At 57.5% G+C, this 22,341-nt stretch overlaps 3 protein-coding genes and 1 long non-coding RNA gene across 4 annotated transcripts; 1 reads left to right on the top strand and 3 right to left on the bottom strand.

Annotated features, from left to right (window-relative positions):
- Window positions 1-1,732: 1,732 nt before the first annotated feature.
- Window positions 1,733-2,220, bottom strand: Prm3 (protamine 3). The gene has a single exon (XM_090324706.1). It carries the CDS (start codon window positions 2,138-2,140, stop codon window positions 1,838-1,840), a length of 303 nt encoding a protein of 100 aa, XP_090180832.1. The 5' UTR covers window positions 2,141-2,220; the 3' UTR covers window positions 1,733-1,837.
- A 619-nt stretch (window positions 2,221-2,839) lies between these two features.
- Window positions 2,840-3,664, bottom strand: Prm2 (protamine 2). The gene is made up of 2 exons (XM_090324645.1): window positions 3,272-3,664; window positions 2,840-3,079 (listed from the first exon to the last, which is right to left on the bottom strand). The coding sequence occupies exons 1-2, from the start codon at window positions 3,558-3,560 to the stop codon at window positions 3,036-3,038; spliced, it is 333 nt and encodes a 110-aa protein (XP_090180771.1). The 5' UTR covers window positions 3,561-3,664; the 3' UTR covers window positions 2,840-3,035.
- Window positions 3,665-5,463: 1,799 nt separating this feature from the next.
- On the bottom strand, window positions 5,464-6,022 carry LOC150042186 (uncharacterized). Its single transcript, XR_016533638.1, has 2 exons — window positions 5,767-6,022; window positions 5,464-5,667 (listed from the first exon to the last, which is right to left on the bottom strand). It is a non-coding gene; the product is annotated as an uncharacterized LOC150042186 (long non-coding RNA).
- Window positions 6,023-17,250: 11,228 nt separating this feature from the next.
- On the top strand, window positions 17,251-21,262 carry Rmi2 (RecQ mediated genome instability 2). The gene is made up of 2 exons (XM_090325029.1): window positions 17,251-17,555; window positions 20,658-21,262. The coding sequence occupies exons 1-2, from the start codon at window positions 17,273-17,275 to the stop codon at window positions 20,804-20,806; spliced, it is 432 nt and encodes a 143-aa protein (XP_090181155.1). The 5' UTR covers window positions 17,251-17,272; the 3' UTR covers window positions 20,807-21,262.
- Window positions 21,263-22,341: the final 1,079 nt, after the last annotated feature.

Here is a 22,341-nt window from a genome sequence, read left to right as displayed (position 1 = left end):
CCAGGCAAGGCAGGGCGGGGGCCCTGGGTTCATCCCAGAGGTGAGGCTCTGATCAGACAGAGTAGAGCTGTATACCCAGATGCGGTGGTATTCATTCTGAGTGTCCACTTCCCCAGGGACCTCAGACTGATACCAATATCCCCGGTCTCCGAGAATTGTCTGTCCACCCACCCGTCTCCTCCACTGGCCACCAAGTATATACGCCTCCCTCCACCACCATTCCATCCTCTCCCATTCATGATACCATTTATTCCAACGTCCATTCCCAGGCTTTGCCGCGTGGGGGCCGGTGGCAGCCCACCTCACAGGGACACGGGAAGAATATCCCAAGGGAACTTCTCTGCCAAGCCTCTGGCACAGGCCTAGCCTGCTGAGCCAGCGTGGAGAACGGTGGGCGAGCAGGCGGATGCTCAGCCGACCATCAGAGTAACAGTGCACAAGTAATCCTGGCGCGTTCGTGCCTGGCCACGGGCCAGTCCACCTCCGTGGCGGTGTTCACTTCGGGCGGCTTAGGGCTAGGTTCAGATCCCACGTGGTACAAAGAGCCTCAGGGCCAGGCACGGGTGGACCACAAAGCCTGCGTCCATGCCTCTGCCCCTGCAGCCTTCAGAGGAAATAGGCTCTCCATAGACGGGATTAAGCTAAGAATCTTGACGCGTGTGTGTCACCACCCGCCGCCTGGGGCCCCTGACAGTTGGGGAAGACTTGCAAAGACAAGGCTAAAGGCTGGGTGCCACTCGTTGGTGGGGCACTGTCCTGGCATAAGCAGGGTTCCGGGCTCTAGCTCAACACCACAAGGACAACCCAGAGGCTGGGGCCCCGTGAGCCGGGGTGTGGGAAAGAAGCTGGAGTGTGGCCGGCTGCCCTGCAGAGCTGCGGGTCTGCTTGAAGCCACCACGTCTATGGGATTTGACACCCGGCTTCTTGGGAGCCAGACCCACACTTGCAGGGCAGGGGACAAGACAGAGAGGCGCACGAGAGGGCTGCCTGACTGGCGTCCCTTGGGCAGGCTGAGTCTGTGGGAGCCACGGGGCGCTCTGCCCTGCAGCTCCTGTCAGGGACACTGGAAGATCTAGATGGCGGGGTAAAGCTGTCCCCACCTCCTCCCGGCAACCTCTCTCCCCATGCACCCTCACCTGTATGGCCTGCCCTCGTGACACCCTCCCTCTGCCTCCTCCTGTCCTCCCTTCTGCCTCTTCCCCATGTCCTCCAGTCTCCTGCCTCTTCCTCCCCACTGCCCCTCTGCCTCCAGCTCCCAGCAATGTCCTGGATAAGAGGAAGGGGGCTGGGAAGGGACAGCCAGCAGTCCATAGAGGCTTTTCTGGGGTGTTGGCAAGCAGGCAAGGGTAGGGCTCTCCTCTGTGCCCAGCAGTCTCACCACAGAGCTCATGGCGGAGGCACTGGGGCCTCCCCAGAGAGGATTGTAGAAGCAGAATGAGGCAGAGGACCCCTACTTCCAGTGTGGCTGGCTACCCCAGAACGGCTTCCCCCTCACCCCTCAGCAGAGAGGTGGGCTGAGTGTGGAACTCCTGAGATTCCATCCCCCCTGCACCCCTGGAGACGCCCCAGCCACCTGCCAGAGCCAAAATGGCCTTCTTGACCCAGGCCTCCCTGTCCCCACCCACTGAGTGTCCGAAACCAGCTGCACCCTGAATCTTGTCACAGTGCACTCCCTCCCTCCCTCCCTCCCTCCCTGTGTAGGCAGGGATGGGAGAAAAACCAGAGAGAAGAGTTCCTTGGAGACTTTTTATTGACTCTTTTCTGAAGTCCTCGCTGGTTCTGCATGGGCGCCCACGGCGGGCACTGCGGGCACCCCTCGCTGGGCTGTGGTGGCAGGTCAGGAGTGCGTCTGTTTGGGCTCGGAGCTCTGCTGGGCCATGGTGTTTTCCTGGGCATTCTCCTCTTGTCGTTCGGTCTCCATCAGCAGCAGCTTGCCCTGCACGGGGAGCTGCTCCTCCTCCTCCTCCTCGTCCTCCTCTTCCTCCTCCTCCTCCTCCTCCTCACCCTCCGATGACAGGGAGAAGTTGTCCTGACTCACGCAGGCCACGAGTTTCTTCATGGATGATTCATGACCACGGCTGTGGCCTGAGCTCTGGCCGGCGCTGTGGCCAGAGCTGAGCTTTGCGCAACGGGAACCCATTGCCGGCTGTGCCTATCTCTCCAGACCAGGAGGGGCGGCAACTGGGGAGCCGAGGGGCTGTGAGGGCAGCTTGGGGGGGGGACACAGATGCTGACACCACAAAGGGCCTTGTGACACACAGCCCCACCCCAGAACCTGGGGCCGAGGGGGGGAGGGGGAGGGCTCACGCGGCAGCCGAGGTGGGAGCTGGTGAAGCTCGAGTGGTTGACACTGTGGAGATGGGGTCGTGAGTGGGGGACGGACACGTTTCTGACCATGGAGCTGCAGACCTAAAATGTCTGTCTCTGTGACTGCACCCAGCGCTTCCAACATGCTGAAAGGCAGCGGCTGCTAAGGTTTTGGTTTTGGTTTTGGTTTTTCCAGGGCAGGGGGTGGGGTGGGAGTGGGTGCTGGGATAGAAGTTAGGGCAACATGTGGCGTGGCGGGGGAGGTCTGTGTTGTGAGCACGTTCAGAGTCCATGCCCCATGATTTAGGGGCCATGTCAGCCTGGTAACTTTTGCCATCCCATTTTGGGGGAGGGTCTACAGCACGGTGATGGGGGGAAATCGAGGCAGAAGCGCAGGGTCTTTGACCTCCCCTGATGGGGGTCAAGGCAGAAGCGTGGGGTCTTTGGGCCCGGGGGAGGCATACGAGGTGACAGTGTCTGGCTGTCATTGAGCCACGCGCACAGGCACGCGCACAGAAGAGAGGCAGGCAGGTTTAGTAGGTTCCATGTCAAGCTTTATTTGGCAGGTGACTTTGCTCATGACTCAGGTCTCGTGGGCTCGTTGGCGACTCAGGGCGTGGGTATCAGGGCTCAGGACTGACGTGGAGGGGTGTTATGGCCTGGCGAGTTGTTCCCCGGGCAGGTGGCTTCTCCTTGGCCTCCAGCAGGACTGAAGAGACTGCCAGGGCTTAATTGTAGCGCCTCCTGCATCGCCTCCTCCTCCTTCTACAGCCTTTGGGGAAGAAGAGAGGGGTGGAAGTAGGCTTGCCAGAGGCGGCCTGGGGTGGGGGGGGGGAGCCCAGGGCTCGCCTTTGGGGGCCACTGGGGCTGGTGTGGGCATGCAAGCCTCCCCGTCCCCATGGGTGTGGAGCGCCTGGGGCAGTGGGGTGGGGGCCCAGCGGCTCTTGGTGGCCCCTTTGCTTACAGCAGCGTCTCCGGCGGCGGCAGTAGCGGCGTCTGCAGGAGCGGCGGCGTCTGCAGGATCGGCGGCGCCTGCAGGATCGGCGCCTGCAGGAGCGGCGGCACCGCCGGTGGATGCGGCACAGCCTCCTTCGAGAGCATCGGCGGCGGCGGTAGCAGCAGCGGCCCCGGTGCGTTCTGTAGGCCTCGACCTGGTCCGAGCTGACGTCCTGGTCGGGGTCCTGGCCCTGGTCCTGCCCAGGCCGCCCTTGGCGCGGGCGCTCGCTGGGGCTCCTCACACGGTAGCGAACCATGGCGCTGAGCGATCAGGAGCTGAGCTTTAGCCGGCCAGGTGTGGAGGAGGTGGCCGGGGGCCTGGCGACCCGTGCTTGGTGTTGATGTTGATCTGGTGCGCAAAGCTGCCTGGGGCCCCGAATATAAGGGGATGCCCACTATGACATGGCAACCCACCCGTGATTGTCCCCCCCCTGCCCAGTCCTTCTGTGAGGGCAGTGCCGGGCCCTCAGGCCAAGGGTTGGGGTAGGCAGGCCAGCCCCTCGTCCTCCCTGACACAGGGGCCTCAGTCCCCGGAGCAGTGGAGACCTCCAGATCCCAAGGGAGGAAGCTGGACATTCCAAATAAAAGCCACCTGGTGCTAGCTGATGTGCAGTGGGCCCCCAGCCCTTCCTTTGCCATGTCCTTCCCCTTGACAGTCTCTCCACTGGGGCCACGGGATGGCACACCTGTCTCCAGCCACATCTTCATATTTCTGGGAGAAACCGAGGCCACTCAAGGTCACTGCTGGTGAGCGGGCGGACAGGGCCAGAATTCGGACAGGGCCAGAATTCAGCTGAAGGCAACTTCAGGAAGCTGAGATCTAAAATCTCCAATTAACCAAGGCAGACGTGGAGTTGTGGCTCACAATGCTAACCTTGAGTAAAAGAAGCTCAAGCAGCTCAAGGACAGGGCTTAGACCCTGAGTTCAAGCCCAAGCCCCAGAACTATGCCGACTGTGCCGACTGTGACACACAGCCGACTGTGACACAGAAACGTCTTATCAGACGAAGATTATACCAAGTACAGTATGTATTTTGTGTTGTGTGGTTCTTGGGATGGATACACTGGGCAAGAGCCATGCATCCAGCCTGGCCTGGAACTCCAGGACCCTAAGAGTATGGCCAGAATCAACCATAGCAATTGAAACCCTTTTACCAGGGAGGGATTGGTGGAAGATGGGATTGCAGCAGCAGGGGAGGGAGAGGGAGGGAGTGGAAAGGAATCAAGTGTGTGAAGCTGAGAAACTGTCATCTCATGGCAGAAGGGACCTTGTGTGGGGAGAAGATCGTGGGGAGGAGATCACAGAGGTCACAGAGGTCTTTATGAGATGGGGGACATAAGGGACATAAGAAACACAGAATCCCTAAACCAAGGACCCTGTAGAAGGGCTCTGTAGAAGCTGAGAAAGTCCCCAAAATGGCCTGTGGCAGTGCAGTACAGGACAGTAAATCAGAGCCACTGTGGCAGAAGGAACCAGAACTGACCATGAAGCCCTTTCAGGAGGCGCCCATCTCTGACCTACTGTCCACCATGCTCTACCATTTGAGCATACACTTTCCTCATACACTTTCCTGCTCGGGCCGGAGGGCTGGCGTCTATAATCCTCAAGCCCTCCGGCGTCTATAATCCTCAGATTTTACCCTCCTGAAGTAGCAGAGATCAGGCATGAGCCACCTAGAAAGATGAAGGATTCTGAAGTTCCAAAATAGCAAACCAGGCCCAGAAAAAGCCACAGACAAAGCCAGAAGTGGTGCAAAGGCCTGCTCAGAAATGTGTGTTGTGGCCAGGGCTGGCCTCCACCTGAGAGGGGCCCTGTGGCGCCTGGGTGGGGCTGGCTTTAGTGCCAAGTGCTCACTCAGTTTTCATGACAACCTAACCCACCACAACCCTGGCACCTAATTCAGGCACCAGGTCTCAAACGCACACCACCCAGCTTAGGCCCTGCTGGGGAGACGGGAAGTCAGTTTTGAGGGGCTCCTTGCTATGTGGCCCAAAGTTAATCCTGTACGTCCAGCCACCATGATCACCCCTTCCCATTGTTCCTTCCCTCCCTCCTCCCCACCCCTCCAGAACTCCTCTACACCCCCCTCCTTCCCCAGTCCTCCATCTCACCTCCCCAGCGCTCCCACACCCCATTAAGGACGGACAAGAGGCTGGGAGTGGGATGATTTTTCAACGTTTATTGACAGGCGGCATTGTTCCTCAGCAGGCTCCTGTTTCGCATGGCATGGTGGCTTTTTCAAGGTGTGGCGACAGGGTCTCGACGTCTGGTAAAATTCTCAGGCAGGAGTTCGGATGGCTGTGCGGTGTGGGTCTAGCATCTTCGGCACCTCAGGGTGCATCGGCGGCGCCGGCGACAGCATCCTGAGGGACAGAGCATGAAAGGGGAGTTTTTCAAGCCCTGGGAGCGCTGAGCCCTCCCCCACCCCCATCTGTCGCCCTGCAGCCCTCCCCCCTCCTTACTTCGCCTACGTCTGCGGCAGCATCTCCTCCTGCGTCTGCGACATCGCCTTCGGCGGCGGCACCTGCTCCGGCTTCGACTGCGGCAGCAGTATCTGGCCATGGTGCTAGGTGGTGAGCTTGGCCTGGGTTTGGCTCAGAGCAGTGGGCACCACGTTGGTCGAGCCAGCCAACCTGTGAGCAGGTGGAACTTCTTGGGCTGTGAGCAGGGCCCCCCCTGGCCTCATTCTCTTATAGACCCCCAGGCCCTCCCTGGCACTGTGAGGTCAAAGAGAGTCAAGGAAGCTTGCGTCCTGCCCATATATGGGCATGGGTGAGGTGGGCGGGGACCCCAGCCCTGGGATGCCCGCGTCACAATCAAGGGGTGGCAAGGTGGCAGCTGTCCATCCATCCGTCTTGTGAGGGCACTCCCTTGCTCTTCATTCAGCCCGTGAGTGAGACATTACTGAACACATGCCAGGGATACATAAGCGACACGGACCCGCCTGGCAGACTTTATACCCCAGCCGCGGAAAACACAGTGAACACAGCCACTGGAAATCCTAGCTGAAAAGGCCCGAGAAGGAGCCCAGCCTCCCGTGGACCTCACGTGGCACCCTAGGGGAGGCCGTGAGGGGGTGGCACCAAGAGACCCTGGACTAGCAGGGACTGGCAGAAGCTTGAGGCCTGGAAGTACAGGGCAGAGCAGGAACTGAGACTAAGGATGGACGCCAGCCTGGCTGGGTATAAACCTCCTCCCCGTGGCCCCCTGTGAATTTTAGGGATACCCAAAGTCTGTGGTTGATGTGTTTCTGAAGAAGCCAGACACAGCTGGAGGCAGAGGTGGTGGCTGTGCTGCTAAGGTGGGGGGGGGGTGTATGCACGTGGATATGTGTGTGCGTGCGTGCGTGTGTGTGTGTGTGTGTGTGTGGAGCGCCTAGAATAGAATATTAACTGGACACGAGGGTCTTTTGAAACTTGAAAATTGCTACAAATAAATTCTTTTTAAAAGAAAAGGACTCAACTCCACCCTTTGATCTGCCTGTCCAGCCAGGCCCCACCCTCAGAAAGACCAGCTTTGTTCTAATTCTTCCCGCCTTCTTTTCCTTTTCCTTTTCCTTTTCCTTTTCCTTTTCCTTCTCCTTCCCCACCCTCAGAAAGACCGGCTTTGTTCTAATTCTTCCCGCCTTCTTTTCCTTTTTCCTTTTCCTTTTCCTTCCTTCCTTCCTTCCTTCCTTCCTTCCATGTGGTATTAGAGAGTTCAGTCTCTCTCCAGGCAAGCCCTCTACAACTGGAGCCACACATAGCCGTAGCACTAGAGATCTTTCACAAACTTGAGCAGAGGCCCGCTAAAGGCCAGCCTTGGCTGTCTAAGCAGCAAGGAGGAAGGAGACGACGACCCTCTGCAGGGCTCTGGGGGAAGGGGCGGCAGTGGGCAGAAAGCTAGTACCCCTTTCCCGGGGAAGCCCTGTTCCTTCTGCTGCAATGGCTCTCGCAGGAAGTGCAAGAACACTTGGAGACAAGCACTTTGAGGCCAACAGATGCCACATACTCCCTAGCTGTCCTGCAAGCTCAGCCTTGGGCTCAGGGCTCGCTCCTGCCCCGAGCAGCTGCCAGTGTAGCCAGGCAAACAGGCTCAAGAGCAAATAAAACGAGATACTTTGAAGGTCGTCACGCACGTGGCAGAGCTAGCCAGTGCGAGCCCTCTGAACACATGGCGCCGACAATTTCCCTGGTGGAGCCCCCACGCCACCTTCCATCCCTGTATCTGACCTGGTGTCCCTCCCTCCCCCAGCCAAGCTCCTGGCATGGCATGGTGCCAGAAGCGGACTGTGATTGAGTCCTCACTGAGAGTACCATGGGGACCAAGGGGAGGGAAGCGAGTGTGGCTGCCCATGGCACCTGTAGGAGGCCAGCGTGCAGAGTTCTGTGTCTGCACAGCAGGCCTCACCAGGGGGGCCAAGCTTTTGGCCACCTCTTAAGATGTTGGGGTTTTGTGACAGCGACTGGTTGGGCCCTGCTTCACGACACCCCTTGCCACAAGCTGCTGCTGGGTATTCTCAGCCCCACCCCAGGCAGAATGGGGGAGAACGGGAGGTCCCTCGGAGCCATTCTTGGAGGGGGCTGTGGGAATGAATACTTGTAGTTCGTATCCCCCTCATTCCCCAGGCTGAAATCAGGGTATTGGCTAGAGTTTTTATTTCTACTTGTTGGCCAGATGAACATTAGAATGTGTGTGTGTGTGTGTGTGCGTGTGTGTGTGTGTGTGCAGGCATGCAGGTACTGGTCTACTCATCTGCCAGTACTAGGGCTTGAACTCAAGGCCTGGGCACTGTCCCTTAGCTTTTTCACTCAAGGCCAGCTCTCTACCACTTGAGGCACAGCTCCCCTCTTGGCTTTTTTGGTTAATCAGAGCTAAAAAGTCTCTCCGACTTCCCTGCCTTAGCTGGCTTCAAACCTTGATCCTCAGATCTCAGCCTCCTGAGTAGCCAGGATGACAGACCCAAGCCTTCTGTAGCCAGCTGGGAGTTTTAAACATAGCACACAGCTTGACCCTCTGGCTGCCCTGCTGAGAGAAACCCTGCGTCCTTCACCACGCCACCCCACACTGGACCCAAGGTCCTCGGGTCCTGTCCCCTGCCACCCCTCCCCTGCCCCCTCCTTTTACCTCTGTGATGTCACAGCCACCTTGCAAAGGAGGGGAGGGGGGAAACGGAGATGCCATTTCATTGTGGGGACGGGAGGGGAGCCTGCAGTGTCAAGGGACCTGGAGGAAGGCCCGCGTGCAGGTATCCAGAGCAAGCTCCTAAATGAAAACGCATGGCTCCTCCTGTGTTGGTGAGAAGTTTAGCAGAGGAAACGTCTAGAACGTGATCTGTGTCTGTACTAGGGTTTGAGGTTGGGGCCTCGAACTTACAAGTCTAAGGCCCCATCACTTGAGCCAGGCTGAGTTCTAGCTTGGCTTTGGCTGGTTAAATGGAGGTGAGGGTCTCTGAGACTCTTCAGCCTATCCTCAGACCTCAGGCTCCTGAGCCGCCAGGATGGCAACGTGAGGACTAGCACGCAGGTCCTTCTCCTACCTTACTTGGCCGAGTTGGTGAGATTCTTCACCTGAAAGGGCCAGGCCATGGGCCGGGAGTTTGGCCTAGTGGTTAAAGTGCTTGCCTAGCATGCATGAAGACCCGGGTTCGATTCCTCGGTACCACATATAGAAAAAAGCCAGAAGTGGTGCTGAGGCTCAAGTGGTAGAGCTCTAGCCTTGAGAAAATCCAAGGACAGTGCTCAGGCCCTGAGCTCAAGCCCAGGACTGGCAAAAAAATTAAAAAAAAAAAAAAAGAAAGGGCCAGGCCGTGCTGACTGTCGACTTAGTCTATGAGGTAGGGTGGGAAATAACCAAACCTCTGCACCACCCCGTGACCAGCACCTTCCATTGCTTTGCTCCTATCCTGGTGTCAGGACAGCTTCCCTGGAGAAGGCACTAGAAACCAAAACCCTGGCACTGGGTGCTCCAGGTCCTCTTGGCTGCTTCTGAGTGTGCCAGTCTCACGTCTTTACACACACACACACACACACATCTGTGTCTCCATCACCACCTCGAGGCCCACCACCCCAACATGATTTCCCGAAGACTCTGGTGCCCGGCCAGAGCGAGGCCTGCACTGGGCACCTGTCCTTGCTCATCGGGCAGTGGGTACCCAGTCCACCGGCCTTTAGCTGCTGTTTCCATCCGGCCCACATGTGCGGTGAAAGAGAAGGGTCTTTTTATTTTCTTAAGAGTGTGTTTTATTCACATGCACTAGTTGTATGGATGATGGTTGGGACATTTCTACACACACATGTAATGTACCCCCATCGGCCTCACCCCTCTGTCACACTCACAGAGGCCTGCTCCCTCCCAGAGCCCGTGTCACTCTCTGTCACTCACTGCTCCACTGCACAAACAAAGCCCATGGCGTTGGGCAGGACCCAATAGGCATAGTCTGACAGGCGTCGTCTCCACAGGCGCTGTGACACTGGGACCTGCAAAGGTAGATGAGATCCTGCCCAGGGCCCAGTCCTCCCCCCCATCCACTGCTGAAAGCCCTGGTGCCCTGGGCTCCTGATACAACCTCTGAGGGCTTCTCAGAGGCAGAGAGGCAGTGGGACTCACCCCTACCCCCACCCCACCCCCAGGGGCCATGCTGGTAGTGGTGACAGAGGCAAGTGAGACCCCCAGGGAATGCTTCAGACACAGATGCCCGTGGGTGAGACAGCCTGGAAAGACCACAGGAGCGGAGCTGGGCCCTCTTCAGGGCTGTTCCTCTGAGGAGGAGGCCACGGTGAACCAAAATCCCCATAAAGATGCGGAGAGCCAGGCACTGGGAGTGCACACCTGTAATCCCAGCCGCTCGGGAGGCTGAGACCTGCGGACTGCACTTCAAATCAAGTTCAGGCAGGAAGGTCCGTCCAGTTAACAACTAGGACAAAAACCAAACCAAATAAAGTCAAAAACTAACCAAAAACATAAGTGGCGCTGGGACCGGAAGTGATCGAGCGCTAACTTTGAGCAAAAGAGCTCAAGGACAGTGCCTAGGCCATGAGTTCTGGCCCCCTAGAGTTGTTGTGGCAGCCTGGGCTCGCCCCCCCTCCCCCGTGCACACCCAGGTCCCTTTAGCCCTGGTCTGACAGGAAAGAGAAACTGAGCATGTATTTGCATTTCCCCAACCTGTGCAGCTGGGGCTCGTAAGAACCTGCACCCCTCCCGAGCTGGGGGGCAGGAAGAGATGGACCGGGGGCAGCCACAGCTGGGGGACCCAGCAGCTCCCTCCCACGGGACCCCCACCTAGTCTTCACAGCCCTGGCGGTCAACAGTGTTTTGCCTAGTGCCATGCTCTCCTTCCTGGGTACAGAGTGCCAGTCAAGCATGCATGAGAGACGTCCTCAGTTCAAGCCCCAGGACAGGCACAGAAGTGCTGAAACAAGAACCAGGAACTCGTTCCCAACTTATCACAGCTGGTACTTGTCTCCAGGTCCCCCCCCCCATTTAATCCCCGGAGAAAGATGGGGCTGGAGTCCTATCCCTATTCCAAAGACTCACTGTACGGGTCTGCAACTGCAAACCCATCTCACACAGGAACCAACTGAGACCCTGCGATGGACCCACTTGATGGAGGAGCTCAGGCCCCAGGTCCTATCTCTTCTGGGAAACCAGTATACACATATATACATGTATATACACACATATACATATGTGTGCACATGCACATGTATGTGTGTACTGTATACACGCATGCACACCCGTACACATATGTAATGCGTGTGTACCCTCATATACATGTGAACACATCCACACAGAGCCTGGCAGGCAGCCATGCTAGTGTGACAGTCCTGGGTCCCCCCCCCACCCCACCATGTCCCTGTTGCCAACACCGCCCTATCCATAAAGGATGGAGAGCAGAGGGAGCCCTTGGGACTGGACTGGCCTGCTAGGCGTGCTGTGTGAGAAGGAGGGGACCTGGCGGGGTGCCTGCTGCCCTGGCTTTGCTGTGCAGCCTTGCTGAGCCTTCCCTCCACTCATGGCCCCCGCGTCCAGCAAACACTTGAGCTGTGCGCGCTGGGCTCTCGGCCTCCCTGTCCTGCCTCCTCCTGGGAACAGTGGTGCTGGGGAGTCCTCAGTGGTGACCCCCCCAAAGCTGCTGTCGGGATCAGGGGTGCTGGATGAGCCCCGTGCAGGAGCCCCTGTGGGTCAGCACGGCCCCAGGCGCAGGTGGTAAGGAATGCAGATTCTCAGGCCCCCCCCCAACCTGCCTGGCCCCGGCCCGAGCGGGGGGAGGCGCAGCCCCCCGACCCCTTTCGCTTTCTGTTTCCCGGAAAGCCCAGGCCTTCCTCGCACCGGGTCGCTTCCTCGGTCCGGCGGCGCCCGCCAGAACCGCAGTCCACCCGCCCGGGCTAGGCCGCTGCGGGTGCCGAAGGTGGCACGGGGAGGGGGCCCTCCGCCCCCCCAGATCCCAGTACACAGGCACACACTGCGCATGCCCGCGCCTGCCCACGGCCGCCACGCCCTCGGAGGGTGCCGGGGGCGTGGCGGCGGGGGGCGTGGCCCCGTGGGGGCGTGGCCCCTGTTGGGGGCGTGGCCGCGGGGCGTGGCCTCGCGCGGGTGGGCGGGGATACGCCGGCGGGTCCGCGGGCGCTCGCCGTCCGCTGAATGCACTTGCAGGGGAGGAAGGGGAGCGGGGCCGGTGGGGAGGTGGGCGTGCGCCCTGGCTGAGATCCGAACACCGCGTCGTGCTGATGAGCCTAGGCTGGTTTGGAGCCTGACTCTCAGGTAGCCGGATTGCAGATGCGCGTCAGCATCTCCAGCCAGAAAGGCCTCCGGGATTCCCTGGGCGGAAGGCGGGTCTGGGCCCACAGGTGCTTGGTGGGCCTTCCCGTCTGCCTTTCTTTTCTTTCTCTCTTTTTTTCTCTTTTTTGTCAGTCCTGGGCTTGGACTCTGGGCCTGGGTGCTGTCCCTGAGCTCTTCAGCTCTAGCATCTGAGCCACAACCCCCCTTTCCCAGGCTGGCTTTGAACCTTGATTCTCATATCTCAGCCTCCCAAGTAGCTAGAATGACAGGTGTGAGCCACCGGTGCCCAGCCTCAGTTCCACCTGTCTAAGGGAGTGCCTGTCGACAGCCTGCCAGTCTGAGGGCCGTGGCACGGGCTGCAGAGCTGTGCGTACAACAGTGACATACGTTGCTGTCCATCAGTTCAGCCTCAATAAAAAAGGTCACACACGTGGACACACACATGCTTTGGGGTGCTACATGGATGGGGAATTTAACAGCCCAAAGTGGTACTGAACAACCCAGCCCAACAAGACCTAAGCCGCCACCTTGGTTGTCCACGCTGGGGCTGGCCTAGAGGTCCAGCACATTCAGGCATCCATTGCCTCCAGTCCTGGGCAGAACACAGAGCCACCGTGTGCTTTGTGAGGCAGGGGCAGAAGTTGCCTAGAGATTTCTGGCAGTGGGATGAGTGTTGCAGAATGACACTCCTGGCCACTGACCTGGGAGGGGGGTCCAGACCCTCCCCTGCTGCTCCTTTCCCTTGCCACTGGGGACCCTACCCCCTGCCCTGTGACCTCCAGCAGGGAATCACCTGCTCAGGGCTCCCTTCAGCAGCTGTTTGCTGTCCTGCTTTGTCCCCTTTCCACAGGCCACCTGTCAATGCTGGCGAGTGAATTTGAGGACCAGGCCAGCTTCCATCTGGCCCCATCTTCTGGGTCCCTGCTGCGTGGCTGTGTGCAGGTGGGCAGTGAGCAGAAGGATTTCCATGCCAGGAGCTGCCAGGAGCCCTATCACTGCCCTGCTCCACCCCCAGAGAGCCTTGGCAGAGCCCAGCAGCCCACGGCCAACCCTGGCCACAGAGCCAGCTGCGCCGCTATTCCTGTGGTATCCCAGATTTCCCACACCAGGAATAGGAGCCTGCTTTTGTGAATGGGGAAAATGAGGTCAAGGGATCATGTGACAGACCGGAGATTGGCACCTGGGCCCGTGCCAAGGTGGCTCCACCGCGGTTCTGTGCCTTTGTCAGAAGCACTTGGCTTACAGAGGGGATACAGGAGGGGGCAGGCTCAGCAAAACCAGGAAACCACTACCCTGCTGCATGCATGTGCTCAGCCAGTCGCCCCGGCACCTCCATGCCAACGGGTTTCAGTTTGTATTTTACTCCAAGCAGACATGCTGGGAGTAAGGCCACTTGACAAGCGATCAAGGCTACTGTAGACCCTGGGACCAGAGCTCACACTGGAGAGGACACAGGGAGTCCGGGAGAACATGCTCTGCAGAAGGCTGGTGCAGATCTATCCAGTGACTGTGGGGTGGGGGACACTGGGCTTGCAGGGAAGCCATGTTTGAACTAAAATATATGACAGTCTGAGGGAAGAGTGTCTCAGGAGTAGTGACAGCATATGCAAAGGCCCTGAGGTGGCCTATATGGCTGGAGCTCTGGGAATAATGGAGGGGAGGATGGGGCTGGAGAAGTGGACAGGAGGTAAGCAGTATCCATTCCTCGTGTGTGCGTGTGTGTGTGTGTATCACACACATGCTTAGAACATGAAGGGATATGACCAGACCACACAGCTGTCATGTGGCACAGCCCGTGGGCTGGTGAGTTGGCGGTTCTCAAGTCTACAATAGCATCACCTGGAGAGAGGTCCTGGAACATGCATTCCAGCAGGTCTCAGAGGCTGACACCCTCTGAGGACGGCTGTTCTTAGCTCCCTTGCACTCACCCTCGGCTTTACCCCTATGAAACCCACCCCAAGATGTGGTCAGAGGTCAGACTTAGTGTGACCTTCAGAGAAGGCCAGGAATGGGTCTCTCGCCACCCTTGCACCATGTTTCCCTGGCCTCCCCTGCCTCGTGTGGTCCAGAGGAGGAGAGACCATTGCAGCCCCCCTCAGACTCAAGGTGAGCCATTCGCCCTATCCATCAAATGTAGAAACGTGAAGGGCAGAGAAAGGACGTTTATTATGTGACCGCCACAGGAAAAGAGCAGATCAGCCAATCTTCAGGGTACAGATGTGAGAGATTTTCTAGAGGGGAAACTGGGCAGGGGTGAGGGCGTGCACAGTAACTAAACAGTCTCAGTCACTCAAGAGAGCCCCACGGACGCTGTGGGTGTTGTGGCTGGGTGGGTGGCCTGTCCTGCGTTTGTTTTGTTTGTTTTTGTTTTTTCCTGGGGTTCTCTTCCTGTAAGATGTTCTCACCTGACGATACCCAGTGACTGAAAGAAGGCACTGTCCAGCCAAAGCAGTTGACTTCGTGTCACAGATGCTCCCAGGGAAATCCCACGCCTGGGGCATACTGTCAGCCTCGGGAGAGACGCCAGCTTTCGTCCCCCTCTCTCTCACTGTGTGTGTCCTGCCTGTCCTCTTGGCGTGACCCTCGCCGGCCCAGGGCAGCATGACTCGTGACCAGGAGCTACATGAACAGTGGTTTTTCATTGATGGCCACATTGGCTGTCTGTTCTTTATATTTTCAGTCCTTTTTGCAGATGAAGCAAGCAAATCCTATCCGGGAGGGAACTTGCTTCCCATCGATCCCATGCCGGGAGGAGGTCAGGCTGGAATTCCATCCTGGTGACACTGACTTCTGCATGGTACCCTATTCAGCTCAAGGGAGTTCCAAAGGCCTGGTGGAGGGAGAAAGAGCAGAGCAGAGGTGGGACAGGGTGTGATATGGGTCAGAGGGGGGCTGGGGAAGAGCAGAATGCAGAATGGCCAGGTCAAGGGAGCAGGTCCACTGGGCTGGCTCCTAGATGGATGATTGCCCTTGTTCCAGGTCTCCTTGTCCAAACTCTCATGTCACCCTCTCCACCCCTCCTTGGGTCATTGGAGTGAGGGACTGAACCTCTCCCAGCTGTTTCATGCCTGCGCCATGTGTCATCCCCATCTGTCTGCTCTCTGGGATTCCTGAGCTGACTCCCCATCCATGGCTGGGGGATGGGGAAGGGGGGCGTGGGGGAGATGGAACATGTATGGAGAAGGAAGATTCCCCAGCACCCCGTCCTGCCTGCTCTCCTGGATTCAGAAGAAAAATCTAGTCGTTTTTTGTTTTTTTGTTTTTGTTTTAAACCTCCCTGGCTACATGGAATCCCAAAGCCCACAACAGCCACACCCTGAGAGCAAGGAGGAAGCTGGGGCTGGCAGCACCCAACCAGCGCCTCTGTAGCCAGGCAGTCCTGCAGGTCTGGAGCACATGCTGAGAGTGGGCTGCATGCAGTAGGGCAGGGGGGAGTGGGGTGGGTTGGGTTGGGGGAGGGAACGACACTTCCCTCCTCCAGCTTGCTTTTCCAAAGGCTGAGTCTCAAGTTCTTCTAAAGCCAGTGGCCTCAGGGAGGGTGCTGTCCATTGACCCAACCTCAGGAGGGTCTCATGTCCCCTAGGCCTCTGTCCTGGACATTGGGTCACCAGCCCTTGAGCTGGTCAGCTTTGGAGAAACTGCTTTGCGTCTGTTTTGCCTGTGTCCCTGTCTCCTAGCTGAACCCCACCCCCAATCCATCCATCGTGCCCTGGCTGCATCTCGAGGTCTCCAGCTCTCCTCCCCCATTAAATCTCCAATCACAGGCTCCGTCTCAGCCCTCCAAAGCTCTCAGAGAGCCTCACACCCAAGCAGAGGGAAGCAGGGCTCCACTCTCTGGAAGTTTCACTTTCCCAGAAATAGGCTTATTAGGAGAAAAAGGGTCTGTGGCAGGTTCCGTGGTCGGCTCTGGTTTCTTGTTTATGTCCTAGGAGAATTTTCACATAAACAAGGTCACCTGATTTGCTCTGGGCCCATCATAGATGTGACTGTGGTGTACCCAGGATGCTCCCTGAGGGATACTATTACAAATCTGTTTTCTCACCTGTGCTAGTGAGAGGACTAAAGCTTGAGAGGGGACAGGTTCCCTGGCATCCACCTCCCACTGGCTGTGTGGCCTTGGACAGGTTACTTTTGCGGATAGTAGTGTCCCTGGGTACATTTTGTTGTTGTTGTTGTTTCAGTTGGAAGCCTTCCTGACGTGTTACTCAGCTTTCTGCCATTATCCACCAAATACACAAGGCAGCCAACTCAACAAGAGGAAAGGTTGGTTTCGGTTCATGGGCTCGGGATGTTTCAGTGCATGACCAGTTTACCAGTACGGGTCAACAAATGTTGTTGCTGGCATGTATTTAGAGGAGGACAAGGTACAAGTTCACCCGGGGCACCTGGGGCAGCAACCTCCAGACGATTAGATGGCCAAAATGCCAGCAGCAGGGCTGAGGCTCCCTGGATTCTGTTATCCTGGCCTGCAAGAGGGGCAGGGTGGCTTCCAGGCCCATGTGAGCCTTGGACAGGCTCATGGTGGCAGGCAGGTACTCCATGATGGAGTGAGGGTTCAATGGAGAGAGCTTGGGGTAAGTTATGTCAGGCTGGCAGCAGCACCGTGGCAGACCAGAGGCCTCTCCAGTCAAGGGGAGCACAGAGACTGGGGTTCAAGGAGAATGAGGCCACTGGGCAATGGTGGCTCAGACCTGTAGTCCTAGCCACTCAGGAAACAGATGTATATGGAAGATGAAAATTGCAGGCCAGCCTAGTTAGAAAAAGTTAGCTAGACTCCATCTGAAAAATAACCTGCAAGAATTTAGACTGGAGGCATGGCTTAAGTGGTAGAACTCCAGCCTAGCAAGTATAAGCCCCACATTCAAAGTCGAGTACTTGAAAACAACAAAAACCATCCCTTGAAAGTGCTGGGATGCGTAAAGCCGTTTGAAGCCGATGCGTCCTCGGGCGATCGGCATGCTCCAGGCTGGGCGGCGATGGCGGCCCAGCTCTGCTCGAGGCTCCCGCTCAGCCCCGCTGGGATGCCATGCCGTCACTCGGGGGCGTGCGCGTGCGCACTGCGCCGTGGCCCGCGAGGCCCGCCTGGCCCAGCGGTCCCGCCTCCCGGCGCTGCCTATTGGCCGGATCTCCCAGCGCGCTCCTGATTGGTGGCTGCCGACCAGGCCTCGCTGCCTATCAAAGTCGGCGGGAAGGAGGTTGCGGCGCGGAATGGCGGCGACCCGGGGCTCGCAGTGCGCGGTGCGGTTGCCTCGGTCGCCGCCGCTCAAGGTGCTGGCCGAGCAGCTACGGCGGGACACGGAGGGCGGCCCGGGGGCGTGGCGGCTGTCGCGGGCGTCCGCGGGCCGCGGGCCGCTGGCGCTGGAGGCCGTGTGGATGCAGGGCACCGTGGTGACGGCGGCGGGCGGCGAGGCGCGGCTGCGCGACCCGAGCGGGGCCTTCTCGGTGAGCGGCCTGGAGCGGGTGCCGCGCGGACGGCCCTGCCTCGTCCCAGGTAACCGGGCCTTCCCGGGATCCCCCCGCCCGCCGCCCCGGGGCCCCGGAGCCGGGCCGGGCCGGGCCGAGCACGGGTGGGCCGGGCCCCGGGAGCCCCTGTCCGCGCTCTGGGGCGGCCTGGGCTCCCGCTTCCCTTTGGTCAGGCGTTGGCCACCCACTCGTCCCTGGGGGTCCACTGCCCACGTGCCGGGCTGACTGCCTGGGCCGCAGAGACCCAGGGGGACAAACCTGGGGACCAACCTCCCCTCCCCACCCCCTGATTCCCCCCGCGGCTTGAGTGGGTTGGCAGGAGCCTTCTGCCTTTCTAACCTGGGGAGTGTGGCCGTGACCGCACACACACAGAGACACACACACAATCCACACACACACAGAGACACACACACAATCCACACACACAAACACAATCCACACACACAGAGACACACACACAATCCACACACAGAGACACACACACAATCCACACACACACACACAATCCACACACACAGAGACACACACACAATCCACACACACAGAGACACACACACAATCCACACACACACAGAGACACAAACACAATCCACACACACACAGAGACACACATACAGTCCACACACAGAGACACACATACAGTCCACACACACAAACACAATCCACACACACACAGAGACACACATACAGTCCACACACAGAGACACACACACAATCCACACACACAGACACACACACAATCCACACACACAAACACAATCCACACACACAGAGACACACACACAATCCACACACACAAACACAATCCACACACACAAAGACACACACACAATACACAAACACAATCCACACACACAGAGACACACACAATACACACACACACAATACACACACACAGAGACACACACAATACACACACACAAACACAATCCACACACACAGAGACACACACACAATACACACACACACACAGACACACACACAATCCACACACACAGAGAGACACACACTACACACACACACACACACACAATCCCCAGGGCTCTTCTTGTTCTCAGAATCTGGGATTCTAACTACAGCTGGGACCCTTGGTCTAGCCTATACTGCTTTGGACTCAAAGGCAGGTTGAGTTCCTGGCCTGTCCGAACTTTTAGACGTCCTTGGCAAAAAGGCCCAGAGTCTGCTGTGTGTCTGGTAGGGAGCCCTGTTGGTGGCTGCCCTGCCCTGAGTAAAGCCTCAGCTGATTGTGACTCTTGCTGTTTATGACCTATTCAGGATCCCCCACCCCATGCCCCACTCCGTGGCCTAAGCTCCAGCCCCAAAACAAACTTTGGGTCCATACTTCTTTTCACTTAACCTGCCAAGTAGAAATGGGTGTGATACTTCTATTAAAAAAAAACAAAACAAAACATCTTGACATGAAAAAGGTATACGTCATTCACAAGTCAATGTTTGCAGACAGAGGCTACGGGCTCACATCTCAGGAGACTGAGGTCCCAGGATCTCCACCACTTAAGGTCATTAGGGAGCCAGTGTGGGCAGAAAAGTCTTTAGCATTCCATCCCCAGTGAACCAGCACAAAGCTGGGATGGAGGTGTGGCTTATGTGGTAGAGTGCCAGCTGAGAGTAGAAATAGCCAAATGAGAGTACAAGACCTTGAATTTAAACTCAAGTACCAAAAAAAAAGAAAGAAAAAAACACTCTACCTAGAGGTGAGCTGTGACATAACCTCAGACCACAAAGACTAAAAAAAAATTCCTGCCTATAAGCAATGCTGCTTGGTGTCTCTGGCCTCCGGGCAAAGCTCCCATCATAGAGCTTAGACTCAAAGCCTGGACACCGTCCCTGAGCCTCTTTGGGCTCAAGATTAGCACTCTACTACTTGAGCCACAGAGCTACTTCAAGCTTCTTTTCTGAGTAGTTAGAATCACACAGACTTTCCTGCTTGGGCCGGCTTCGAACCATGATCCTCAGCTCTGAGCCTGCTGAGTAGCTGGGATTACAGGTATGAGCCACTGGTGCCCAGCCAGGCCAAGCTTCTTGAAGGCAGGCTTGGGCAGTCCCTCAAATCAGAGGTTGACCCTGGTGAGGGTTGTGTGGGAAGAGAAGGGAAGACACTGGAGAGGGCATGGTGGAATGATAAGAATGGGGTGCACCTTGCTAGCTGATCCCACAGCCTCGCCTGGGCTTTAGCCCTTGTGTTTTGGGGGCTTTCGTCTCCACGGACTGAGGGGACACAACAGGGTACAACTGGAGTCTTGGCAGAACTGTGCAACTGAAGGGCGGGAGTTGAATGTGGGCATAGATGCTAAGAGCTGATGGCGTCTCGCCTGGACTTAGGGCTGGGCAGCCAAATCCTGGGCCCTCGTTCAGACTCAGCCGTGTCCTGGAAGCAGGGCGTGCGGCGGGGCTGGCTGGCTGCCGGCCTTTCCTGATGTTTTTTAATTTAGCACAATTGCATTTTGTGTGGCTTGTGACTAGCCAACCTGTGCTTTCAAGGATGGTCACTTCACCAGGGATCATCCTCATGCCAGCTTGCCCTTTCCTTGACGGCGTGTGTGTGCCCAGTGCTGGCTGGGACAGGCCCAGAGGTGGCAGGAATTAGTGCCAGGCACTGCACAGTGGGGTGCTGTGTGTGTGGGGGGGGGGGAAGGGGAGTTGTGTCTGCCTAGCTTTTTTGGCAACCTGGACAGCTTTTCCCTTGTGAGGAAATGGCTTTGCAGAAAGAGGACCAATCTGCACAGAAAGCCACTGCCGCCTGGCAGGGAGCAAGGAACAAACATAGAAGAGAGCTTGGTTTTCCTGCCCCTTCCTTGGGCAGTGTGTGTGACTAGAACTCACTGCCCGGGGAGACTTGTGCTTCCCTAGGGCGTGATGACACGGGTGTGAGGACTGTAGTCAAAACAGGACCCAAGGAGCACACAGACATTAATGTTTAATTAATGTCACCGCGAATGTATGTGTCATTTGAGTCTGCTAGGTACACGCTCTGTGCCCTCCCTCCTAGCTGCTCTGGGGCCCTGATGTTGTTCTGGACCACTTCCCTGTCTGTGAGGCTTCATTGCCCGCAGCCAGGGCACCCAGGGCTCTGGGAGGGGCCTCACCCGGCTCCTCTTTGCTGTCTTCCTAGGAAAGTACGTGATGGTGATGGGAGTAATCCAGGCCTGCAGCCCCGAGCCCAGCCTCCAGGCCGTGAAGATGACAGACCTGTCCAGTAACCCAGTGCACCAGAGCATGTGGGAGCTGGAGGTGGAGGACTTCCACAGCCATCTGCCTTAGCTCCCACGGTGCTGGCCAACAGGCAAGCTTAGTGCTTGCCGTTCTCAAAGGGTTCTGGGAAAGGAAATTGCTGCTAGGGTGGGGGCCTGCCACAGTTCCTAAGGCTGGCAAACTCCACCCACCCCACCCCCCATCCTTACCATCCTTCCATGAAAACACACTATGCTTTCCCCATTACCACCACACCATCGCCGCTGGAATTTCAGACGCTGTCCATGGTGACGGGGCACAGACAGCAAGGGAAACAAGGACAGACATTAGGACTCCAGGTCTCCCCACCTCCCCGAGGCAGGACACGGATGAGGCAGGACACAGATTCAGCTCTCCTCTGTTTGGATGCCACCTGGATTCCAGCTGCTTCCTTCCTGCTGGGAACTAAGCTACTGCACAGCGCAGCACAGCACAGCTCAGCCTCTGCCCGCCCTCCCCCCCTTACTGGGAGCTGGCACTGCTCTGGCTCTGCTGTCTCACTGAACCTTACGTTGTGTGATTGCGGGGAAGTGGATTCCATTGTTCCACATGGCAAACACATTGGAGGGCTGTATGTATCCCCTACTCCATCAGGACTTTGCCTGGATTATCGATATTCTATCACTGACAAATTTGTATCTAGTGTCTGCTTTTGAAAACAGTTGATTTTTGTTTTTTTTTCCAATCAGGTTTGGGTTGGCAGGAAGTAGAGATCACACACTGTGTGTCCAGTTGCTAAAGTCTTGGCTGCTTGTTCTGAGACTCCCCATGGAGCCCAGATTGGCGGCTGCCTCCTCCTCGTCCCCCTCCCTTTCTCCCTCCCCGTCTCCTGAGTGTTGAGACCACAGCGATTGTTACCAACACTTGTGGATGTGGCGAGTTGTTTCAGGTGGTGAGCAGTCTCTCACCAAGGGCACCCTTGGGTGCGGAGACTCTCCTGCCCAGAGCCATTCAGATAGGATGTCGTCCGGAGAGCCCCGCGCTGCTCTCAGTGCAGGCAGTCTTGAGATGTGTGTCCGGCTGGCACTTGCTGAATCATTTATCAGGCCTTAACCAGTCCCCAGGTTCAGCGGTAGGGTCCTCTGTGTGGCATATATTCTGGGGGCTTTGTCAAGCATATGGCAGCAGGTACCCACCCTCACAGCACCATCCAGGACCTGAACTGCCTGGGTATCCTCCACAGCCCTCCCCTACCCCCCCTACTCCACGCTGGTCTGTGGTTCTGCCTCTCCTGAGCTGTTGGACGCGGTCTCCTAGCCGGCTCTATGGAAGCCTTGGGAAGCCTGTGTGCCCAGCCCACCCACTGAGGGGCCACCTTGTTTGGTGCCAGTCTGCGGTTGGTCGATCTGGTATTAAACCCCCAGCCCAGCACCTCCACCACCCCAGCCTGGAGAGACACTTGGTCTCAAACCACAACAGCTGTTTTTAAAGACAGAGCAAGTGGGAAGCAGTTGTTTTCATCGTGGATCTGGGTTTAGCTACATGAAGTTTGTTGTGAGCTGGTTTGGGGGTTGTTTTTCTGTTCTGGTTTTTGTTCTCTTTTGTTTCCAGTCCTGGGGCTTGAA

This window comes from Megascapheus bottae, chromosome 36 (genome assembly GCF_031878675.1).
Source record: "Megascapheus bottae isolate mThoBot1 chromosome 36, mThoBot2.hap1, whole genome shotgun sequence".
NCBI classification, from domain to species: Eukaryota; Metazoa; Chordata; class Mammalia; order Rodentia; family Geomyidae; genus Megascapheus; species Megascapheus bottae.
This window is presented reverse-complemented; position numbering and strand designations above follow the sequence as displayed.

Coding starts and splice junctions, on each gene's coding strand:
- Rmi2 (XM_090325029.1), top strand. CDS start 17,273: ATGGCGGCGACCCGGGGCTCGCAGTGCGCGGTGCGGTTGCCTCGGTCG. Junction 17,556..20,657: donor ACGGCCCTGCCTCGTCCCAG/GTAACCGGGCCT, acceptor CTGTCTTCCTAG/GAAAGTACGTGATGGTGATG.
- Prm2 (XM_090324645.1), bottom strand. CDS start 3,560: ATGGTTCGCTACCGTGTGAGGAGCCCCAGCGAGCGCCCGCGCCAAGGG. Junction 3,080..3,271: donor CCGCCGCCGGAGACGCTGCT/GTAAGCAAAGGG, acceptor TCTTCCCCAAAG/GCTGTAGAAGGAGGAGGAGG.
- Prm3 (XM_090324706.1), bottom strand. CDS start 2,140: ATGGGTTCCCGTTGCGCAAAGCTCAGCTCTGGCCACAGCGCCGGCCAG.